The sequence below is a fragment of the Cibotium barometz genome, chromosome 62 (assembly GCF_041138505.1).
Source record: "Cibotium barometz isolate CiBa-2024 chromosome 62, ASM4113850v1, whole genome shotgun sequence".
Lineage (NCBI taxonomy): Eukaryota > Viridiplantae > Streptophyta > Polypodiopsida > Cyatheales > Cibotiaceae > Cibotium > Cibotium barometz.
In genome coordinates, this window is record NC_141107.1 from 30,705,681 (window position 1) to 30,716,586 (window position 10,906).

Genomic DNA, 10,906 nt, shown 5'->3' on the forward strand with positions numbered 1-10,906 from the left:
AATAACATTTTTGAAATAAAAATAAATCCTTTATGCATCTTTTTATGCATAAAATCAATTTTAATGAGAATAACACTTTTGAAATAAAAATAAATCCTTTATGCATCTTTCTATGCATAAAAGCAATTTTAATGAGAATAACACTTTTATAATAAAAGTTTTTCCATTATGCATCTTTCTATGCATAAAATCAATTTTAATAAGAATAACACTTTTGAAATAAAAATAAATCCTTTATGCATCTTTCTATGCATAAAATCAATTTTAATAAAAATAATCCTTTTAAAATAAAAATAAATCCTTTATGCATCTTTCTATGCATTAAATCAATTTTAATAAAAATAACACTTTTATAATTAAAAAAATTTCCATTATGCATCTTTCTATGCATAGAAATTAAATTTAATGAAAATAACACTTTTATAACAAAACAATTTTCATTATGCATCTTTCTATGCATAGAAATCAATTGTAATAATTAATATCAGTGATATCCATGCATATTCATAGGCGAATATGTACATGGAGTAATTAGAATATTTCTTTTAGAATGCACAAACGGTGGGAATTACTCTTTTGGAATAACATAAAAATTCTCCAAAATGCATTAGGAATCAATTAAAAATGATTTAAAAGACCTTAGCCTAAGGGTCAAGATTTTTTGAAAATTTTGGATTATGGTCCAATTAAGGTTCCTATGGGCCAATAAGATTAATCCAAGTGTTTGGATGAGATAAATCCAAAGAATAAAAGAAAATACCCAAAAATGAGTAAATGCTCACATAAGGTGAAGAGTTGACTGAGTTAAAAGCTATGAGATATTACGAAAAAAATGAGATATTTTGGAATAATGATACATTTTTGACACCTTGGTAAGGAGGGGGGAGACTTTAAGGTAGGCGCCTATTTCACACATGTGGATGAGTTTTTAATTCATAAAAATTGTGATATTTTTCTCTCCTCTCTCCTGGATCAAACTAGATCAAAACTGTGATATTTTTCTCTCCTGGATAAAACTAGATCAAAATGGGAGCTAAACTGGTCCTCCAAATCTTGTCCAAATTCAGCCTAACTGAAGCTGAAAAATTCTAAACTTAGTTGGACTCAGTTAGTGGCCTCCCTCACCTATAAATAGACCCTCATTCTTTTATATTCTCATCTTTAAGCTATACCATGCCAGTATTACATTAAAATACTCATATTTTCTATTATCTCTTAAAAATCCTCTTCTTTTGGAGAGAGTGGAGCTTCTCTCTCTCTTCAACCATCCTTGGAGCTTTCCTCTCAACACACTAACTAATTGATTGGTTGGGGGATTCTTCTAAGATAGAGAAACAAGTAAAACCAAGAGGTAAGATGTAATTTCATGGTTTTTCTCTACTATTTTCAATGTTTTCACTTCTCAACCCCTCTCAAGCTTGAGAAGTTTTTAATTAAGTGTTTATAATGCAAATCAAGATTTTCTCAAGAGTTGTAATGAATAATTAAGAAAAATTTATCTTTATGCTTAATTTAGGATATTTTTTATGTATATCTCTCTCTCCCCAAAAGAATGGTCATTCCTATGACCAATTCTCTATTCAAATGATGCTTCTCATTGATAAATTATCAATTCAAAAATCAAACTCTATGCTAGTTAAGCTAGAGGTTAAAGAAATGGATTTTTAATGCTTATATGTTAATAAAATTATAGTAAACTTATGATTTAAATCCATAAATTAGATTTAGGTCTAATGATAGCTATTCTATCATAATGGTACCACAAAGTCTTATTCTTTTCAAAAATATTGAAAATTATCAGTAATAGCAGCGGAGCTATGGGGTAAAATTTTTTAAGAAATTAATACCTAACTCATTTTTATGCATAATATGAAAAGAGGACTTTCTACCATATTCTAGGATTGAATATCCTGGGCTAAAAGAATGATTTTCATCAAATTCATGGTGAAGTAATTTTTAAGGTTTATGCATAATTAAATAATTAAGAAAAGAGAAAATTTTGGTAATTTTATTTAAATGATAAAAGAGGAATTCCCATGACATTTGAAATTTAATCATTTAAATGGTAAAAGTGGAATTCTTTGCAAAATTGAATTAATGGATATTTTTATTAAAATTCAAAGAGGAATTTAAGATAAATTTATTTTGTGCATGAGAAAATTTAAATGATAAAAGAGTAATTACCATGACATTTGGAATTCAATCATTTAAATGGTAAAAGTGAAATTCTTGGATATTTTATTAAAGAAAAGGAAAATTTTAGATAAATTTATTTTATGATAAAAGAGGAATTCTCATGACATTTGAATGTAATCATTTAAATACAAAAAGAGGAATTCCCATGATAATTGAGATCCAAGAAATTAAATGGGAAAAGAGAAATTTTTAGCATAATTCAAATTATGAGTATTATTGAGAAATATGAGTAGAATTGAATTTTGTAAATCCCATGAATTCTTTTACTCAAAAGTAGAATATTGAATATATCCACTTGAGAAATTTGAACAAGAATATAAAAATATCCATCGAGAAAAAGTACCTTTACCTAGGCCAAGCAATTGACTGAAGTTTAGAAAAAGTCCCATCATCAGTATCGAAGTAGAAAAAGCTACTAAATGTGAATGAGATGTGATAAGATGTGAATGGATGTGATAAGATGTGAATGGATGTGATAAGATAATGTGAATGGGATGTGGTAAGATGTGAGTGGATGTGATAAGATGTGGTGTGATGTAAATGAATGTGGATCATGGGATGTGAGGTGGTGTAAATGGATGTGGATGTGGATGGGATGTGATAAGATGTGGTGTGATGTAAATGAATGTGGATGGGATGTGATAAGATGTGGTGTGATGTAAATGAATTTGGATGGGATGTGAGGTGGTGTAAATGGATGTGGATGTTAATGATGAGATGAGAATGAGATGTGAGGATATGTGAAAGGATGTGACGTGATGTAAATGAAGTGGATGTGATAAGATGTGATGAGACGTGATGTAAATGAAGTGGATGTGATAAGATGTGATGAGACGTAAATGAATGTGGATGTGGATGTGATAAGATGTTATGTAATGTAAATGAATGTGGATGTGGATGTGATAGGATGTGATGTAATGTAAATGAATGTGGATGTGGATGTGATGTGATGTAAATGGATGTGGATGTGAAAGGATGTGATGTGATGTAAAGGGATGTGGATGTGAATGTGATGAGATGTGGATGAAATGAGATGTGATGTAAAGGGATGTGGATGTGAATGTGATGAGATGTGGATGAAATGAGATGTGATGTAAAGGGATGTGGATGTGAATGTGATGAGATGTGGAGAAAATGTGATGTGATGTGAATATATGTAGATGTGAATGTGAATGTATGGATGGATATGGATGTAATGTAGTGTGGATAGAATGTATGTGATGGGATGGAAATGCAATGAATGTGATGGATGTGAATAGATGCGATGAGATATGAATAGATGTGAATGTGACATGATGTAAATAGATGTGAATAGATGTGATGTGATGTGATGTAATGTGAATCGGGATAGATGTGAATGGATGAGATGTGATGAGAATGGATGTGATGAGATGTGATGTGAATCCGGATAGATGTGAATAGATGAGATGTGATGTGAATGGATGTAATGTGATGTGATGTGAATCGGGATAGATGTGACGTGAATGGATATTATGTGATGTGAAGTGGATCGGGGTAGATGTGAATGGATGAGATGGGATGTGAATGGATATGATGTGATGTGATGTGGATATGGGTAGACGAGAATGGGTGAGATGTAGTGAGAATAGATGTGGATAGATGTGATGAGATGTAATATGATGTGATTGGATGAGAATGGATGAAGGACGATGAGAATGGATGAAGGACGATGAGAATACATATGATTAGATGTGGATTAAGGAAAGTAAATTGATTTAGAAGAACGTGGAATAACGGGGATGTGGAACGATGTGAAAAGACGAGAGTTTGTTAGAAACTGTATTTATGACCTGTTTTTAAATGACTGTTTTATGTCAAGAATGTTGGGGAAGCATTTTGACCATCTTGTGAATGAGGTCGTGGACCTAAGTGATAAAGTTGCAACAGCTGACGGAGAGTCAATGGAGGACGTCTCGCGTAGCAAGGTCGGCCGAGGTCTTGACCAGCCTCCGTTCGATTTAAATGGTGAGCTTCCGGTATGGTGGATGAGGGACCAAGGAAGCGGCCTATGAGTGAAGCGCTAGGTGACCTGCGAAGGATCCTAGAGGGTGTTGACCATACGGTGCTCGGGCTATGGGTCGCCGAAGATACCCACAAGTGCGTCAAGGAAGAAAAATGGAACAAGGTGTTAGAGTTGTTTTGTGAACTCAGGCATGGATTTGGTTGATTGACCTGGCTGGTCCTCAATAGATGAGTCCATGGCTCTTTTATATGGATCTGTTGGTTGATCTTGCTAATCTTCAACGGAGAGTCCATCTTGATTTTTATAAGTGAATCTATTTCCAGGTACTATGAGCTAGGAACTATTGAAAAGGCCCCTGAGTGGACAGGTGGTGAGCGTTTTGGTTGCCAATGATGCCATAGATACACCGATGAAATAATGATTGGAAATTAGAATTCAACCTGGATATTTTGGACGATTATGATCAATGATACTATGGTTTCATTAAAAGATTTTTTTTAAAGACAACTGAATCTGTGAAAAGGCAATTTCATATTGGGTGTGTAAGTGGTGTGACTATCTTGAATCTGTGAAAAGGCAATTTCATATTGGGTGTGTAAGTGGTGTGACTATCTTGAACTTTGCTTGAAGCGCCGGGGCTAGGGGGTCTGGGAACTCTTTTCCCTGGTACCCAACCAGGACCAAACATAACCAAATTCCTAAATGGATCCTATCACTATAGTGGTTGGGCAGTTGGCTAACCCATGGGACTAGATGGGATTAGGCTGGATTGATGGATCCCTAAAATGAAGCTCAATTCTGTTTTGGTACGATAGATGAAGCAAATCCCGAATAGTCTTGTTCTATGGAAAAGAATAAACGGTTGTGCCTCTCGATGAGGAAAAAAGCATTGGTCTCTATGATCTAAGTGCAAGTTTCTTCCTTGATCTGACCATGTGACTTACGGGTTCGGTCGGATCAGTTTGGTTAGTTAAGGCTCTTGACTACGTTAGAATAAAAATATCCTCGAGGAATCACCCGTGCTTTCTGGGCGAGGGAAGTTTTTTCACGTTCGTCTTGGAAGAACCGAGGGATTAGTCTCTTGTCTGGATATCCATGGGCGAGGCCTCGAGTGAGAGGCTCTGCCCTGCGCAAGAAGTGCTACTTCCACTGCTGGCACCCCCGAATTCGTTGCGCGGAGGGGGCCGAGATCTTTCAATTTTTGTTTCAAAATTATGAACAACTGAGGATAGTTTTTCCTCAACCTCGAGATATGTTATGAGAATATTATTTTAATGATTATTTGAATGTTAAATGCTATGTGCATATAATCCATGTGATGGTTTTTGATAAGCAGATCAATGGGCAAGGCTAGCAGATCAGCATTGGATCTCTCCTCCAATTTTTGCGTACTGGCCGCACCCATTTTGGTAGTGCGGGCAGCCATTAATTATATGGACTATTTTCTTAGACTACCTCTTTAGTTTAATTATATCTTTAGTTTAATTTAATAAGACTATTTTCTTAGACTACCTCTTTAGTTTAATTTAATTGGACCATTTTAGAGTATTTAATTTATTTAATTCATTGTAATACTTTAGCCTAGGGATATATAAGGAATGTATGCATGAAGCATGCAACTTTTCTATTCTTAAGGAAAAAAGGAAACTTTTCTTAAAATAGACCTTTCCAAAGTAGTTTATTTTTATATATAGCCAAATTTAGCAAAAGAACCCACGTGGGGTTGTAGACCGACACTGTTTTCATAATTTTAAGAATGAACTCAAATATATTTTAGAAAAAGACGAGAGAGTTATAGCACGTTGTTGGTTGCAAGCCTGTACCTACGTATAGGGAACCAAGACAGACTGAGCTAAGTGAATGTCTATAGAGAGTATCAATTTCTTTTATTGTTTTTCTTGTATGGTTTAATTATTTCATGAGTGAGAGAGAGAGAATTCTATTAAACATGGTTTGTAAGAATTACAGCTTCGTTCTCCTTTCTTTCTTTATTCTCTTCTCTCCTTGGGTGAGATGATGTCTCCTCTCTATCAAAGGGATTGATTGTACCAAATTACTTCATATCTTAATAAATCATTCAAATACTCATGTGTGAGGCCGGGTCTCACACAAGGAGGGGAAAATTGGACCCAATATGGTGTTTATATCTCTATGCTTTATTTTCTTGCAAATTATTATTTGAAGTGAAAATTTAGTTATTTTGATTTCAATTTGTTCCATTGCGTAACAAATAACTCCCAATATTCTTTTCCCATGAGGAAGTTTATCATCGTGATCTCTTGAATTTACATGCTTAGATGTTGTTCTTTCCAGCTTCTCATTCATAATCTAGGATAGAGTGGCCAGCATTATTTCCTACAAAAATTTCACATGCACTAAACATTGTATTTTATAGGCCAAACAAAACTAGCGCTAACTTATGTACTCATTGCAAACTTATAATCTCCAATAATATGCTAACAACCATACTAGTGGCATAAGTGTGCAAACTTGTCATCTTGGCATGCCATCTATATGCTTGATATCTCAACAACAAATAAGATTTGAATTCACACTAAACGCTTACAAAGGTTCTAGCCAATAACAAAAGAGAACAATCATAGAATTCTTCCTTGAATTAATTTTTCGTGTGTGTTTGAGATTAAGAAGCCATTATATGTTTGAGATTGATACGTTTTAGGAGCCTTCAATAATAAGACAACAATCAATGACATTGACTTAGGAAAATGTAATCAACCAGGTATGTGGTTGGTGAGTTATCAAATTGCTTATACATGTTTCTTGTACTCTAGTTTGAATACTAAAAAAGAAAGAGGCATTGTGATGTAAAGAGACCTTTTGTGGTCTATGCATACCAAGATCTTTCATAGTCTATGCACATTGTAATTGGCCCTATAAGTCATATTCGACCTCTATAGATGTTGATTTCTAGTCCCTACCTCTCTCTCTCTCTCTCTCTCTCTCTCACACACACACACACACACACACATGCACATGCACACACACACACATGCTATGCATGCAAGTGCATGCGTCCACTCACTCCCCCAACACACACACACATGCTATGCATGCAAGTGCATGCGTCCACTCACTCCCCCAACACACACACATATACATAGCAAGTTGTGCACACACATCACGTAGCAACTTGTACTATGTCACCTTACACACACGAGGATGAAAAATTGGTTCACCAATCTCGGAGAGAAATAATAATAAAGTTTCACACTGCACATTTGTCATGCAACTAAAGGTTCAAGCCAATAATTAAAAATCACAATGATAGGACTTTCTCTTGAATCAAGATTTTGTTTTTTAACAAGATTGAGAAGCTTATTTGTTAGATAATGATCCCTTGTGGTGAGGTTTTAGGAGGCTCCAATTGTAAGACTATAATCAAGATAGCAACTTATGAAAAGGTAATCAATATGGGATCCAACATTGCATGAGCTCACTTGTTGGCAAATGCATGTTTTACGTAATCCAATTTGAATTCTAAGAAAGGAGGCGGTGTAGTAGTAATGTAATTTCAAGTAGTAGGAATTGTGACATTTGTCATAATTTTAAGAAAGAAAAGTGGAGACATAGTAGAAATGTAATTTCAAGTAGTAGGAATTGTAACATAATTTTCAGAAAGAAAGAGGCATTATGATGATGCCATATCCAGTAGCAATTATAACTACAAGAAGCAATGGAGGGTGGTTGCAGAATCAAGGTTCCCAATTTTTTCCACTCAGGCACCCTATAAATAGTAAAAAAGTAGGCATTTATTTACCTTTAGTGGCCAATCTCTCCTAGCTAACGAAGGAAATTTCTTTCAATTTCTTTTTTGGAACATCACCTGCAAAGTTGGGAATATAGTTGCATAATCTGTTTAAGCATTAGATAGTCGAAAGTCCTCATTTCCTTAGGTACAAAGTCAATGTATACACCCTGTCCCAAATTTGGACTGATTTCATAAAATGCTAATATCTTTTACATATAAACTTATATGAGATTCTCACTTTAGACCTTAGATCTTCACATAATATAGAACTTAACTTAATTTTTTGAGAAAATTTTAAAGCTATTTTTTTCTTTTCTTTAAATATTTCAAGGTCTTTAAAGTGTTATAATATATGCCACTTTTGCATCCACAATAACTACCACTTAAAATGCTCAATTTTGTAGATCAAAAGAGTGGTAGATAGTGAGACATTAGTAGAATGTGGTGGTTAGTCAAAATTATAAATCCAATGATTGGATTTTTAATGATCTCTTTTTCAAAATTCTTCGAAATTCTTTGAGGCTATCAGAAGACCTGTAAATATTAATAATATAATTAATAAAATTACATTTTTGATGTAAATCATCTAAAACCTATAGGGACTAGTGTACTTGTAATGGTGCATCTATGGAAAAAAAATGGATCACTCTAAGTATGGAAATATCATTTCTTTTATCATTTCATTATATTTTTTTATTAATTTGACTAATTTGTATTAATTTAAGTTGTATTGGGTTAATTTAAGTGCATGTGTATTTTCTAATAGTTGCTTGATCTCATTTGAAGTACCTTGCCTCCCCCCCACCCCCTCTCGAAATTTCTCTCCAAGCATTGTCCCAGTCCGGCATAAACTGGACAAAACTGGACACTTTGATCTTACAACAACCCTGGAGTGTATATACCCTGAATAGAAGGAAACCACACAAGAAGGTTGTTAGCAAAACACAAAAAGGTATCCACATGGTGAAGAGGAACGGTAAAATCTATCACAAGTGGCACAAACTTGGTGATCTCCTCCACTTGCTAGGTATGTGGTTGGTGAGTAATCATATTGCTTATGTATGTTTCTTTTACTTTAGTTTCAATACTAAAAGGAAAGAGGCACTGTGATGTAAAGAGACTCTTTATGGTCTATCCATAACAAGATCTTTCATAGTCTATGCATGATAGCCGATCCCACAAGTCATACTCGACCTCGAATATATATGTTGGTTTCTTCTCTCTCTCTCTCTCTCTCTCTCTCTCACACACACACACACACACACACGCACACACATGCACGCACGCATGTGCGCATGCACATAGCAACTTGTGCTGACACATCGTGTAGCAACTTGTAATGTGTTAGCACACACTAGAGGAAGAAAAATTGCAAAATCTGGGAGAGAAATAATAATATAGTTTCACATTGCACTTTTACCATGCAACCAAAGGTTCAAGCCAACAAATAAAACTCACAAAACCATAGGACCAGAATGGAAGGGGAAGGACGCAGAGGAACAACATAAAGGTACCCACATGGTGGTGAAGAGGGTCGATAGAATCGATCACGAGTGGTTGAGCACAAACGTGGTGATCTCGTCCACCATGAGATCATGAAACTGTTCGGACATAAAGTGGTCGGCCTGTTCAAACCTGGCCACCCTCACCTCCTTGCCGGCCTTCTGGAGTTCCTGCGCGTACTCCAGCTGCCTGTCGTGGAGTATGTCCCTCCCACCAATAACCAGCAGAGAAGGCGGCCAAGTCATGGAATTGTCCACCCGTGGGGCTTGCGGCCCCATTACATTGGAGAACGGGTGGTCCCTGCTGGCCCCCTTGGGCAGGCTGAGCGCCCAACAATTATCGCAGCCCTGCAACGGCAATGCCGAGCTCTTCTCTAATTCCAGCTCTGATTGAGTTCTCACTTGTCCGCCCAAAAACGGCACCACAAGAACCAACCCTCGAAGATCCAGAGGCTTCAGATCCTGTGTGGCCCCTTGCAAAGCCACCTGGTGCACGATAGAGGCTCCTGAGCTTACCCCTGCAATGAACACCTTGGTGAAGTCTGCATATAAGGCCAGCCATGGCTCGGAACTGGGTCCGCAGAGGGCCTGCCCCTTGAGCCAGAGAAGAGCCGAGAACCCATCTTCAAAAGCTGCAGGAAGGCGGTGCTCGGGGGCGAGCCGATAGCCCACAGAAACAACAATTGCTTGTATTTTAGTTGCAAGCTCATTGCACAGGCTGTGGCAACCGGGGCTTGCATAGCTTAAGGACACAAAGCCACCACCATGGAAGAACAAGATGAGGGGGAGCTTAATGCTTGTTGTTGGTTCTGCGGGTATTATTGGAGTGGGCAAGAAGAGACGAGCCTTCACATGGCCTGTGAGAACAAGGTCCTTTGAGTTCGTAGATGGAGGCAAGTCTAGCTCGCTTTGGGGTATGTCTAAGCGTGTGATGGTGCCATCTCTATGGAGAGTCAGCAAGCCCGGGATGCTTGTCTCGTGCTCAAGCTCAGTCTCTTCCAACTCGGCCATCTCTCTCTCTCTCTCTCTCTCTCTCTCTCTCTCTCTCTCTCTTCCCCCTCTTGATACCTTACACTCCCTACCTTCTATAATTGCTTTCTTGTCTCTCCTATTGTAGTGCCCTTGTTTTCTACCCCTTTGTGTGTGAACCTATATTGCTCCTAGTTCGATGCGTAACCACCTCATCCTAATTCCCATTTTTTTTTTGTTGCTGACACCAAAACATTAAATTGACACCAAAACATTCACTGCTTTTACATTCTTTGATAACACCTACTTGTATGGTGTCTTCTTGTTCCAAATGTGAATGGATGGACAAGGGAGGAAAAAGGTAGCACCCAAGAGGGACAAGCGAAGAGACTAAAGAAAAGTGAGTGACTATGCAGTACAATTGCATCTTCCAATTTGAAGCCTCTACCTTCACAACCTCACCCTTGACAAGTCAAATTGTGATGC

General features: G+C 36.6%; 1 protein-coding gene across 1 annotated transcript; it reads right to left on the bottom strand.

Moving 5' to 3' along the window:
• Nucleotides 1-9,316: 9,316 nt before the first annotated feature.
• LOC147604356 (putative carboxylesterase 8) lies at nt 9,317-10,532 on the bottom strand. The gene has a single exon (XM_086795234.1). The coding sequence runs from the start codon at nt 10,460-10,462 to the stop codon at nt 9,497-9,499; it is 966 nt and encodes a 321-aa protein (XP_086651360.1). The 5' UTR covers nt 10,463-10,532; the 3' UTR covers nt 9,317-9,496.
• Nucleotides 10,533-10,906: the final 374 nt, after the last annotated feature.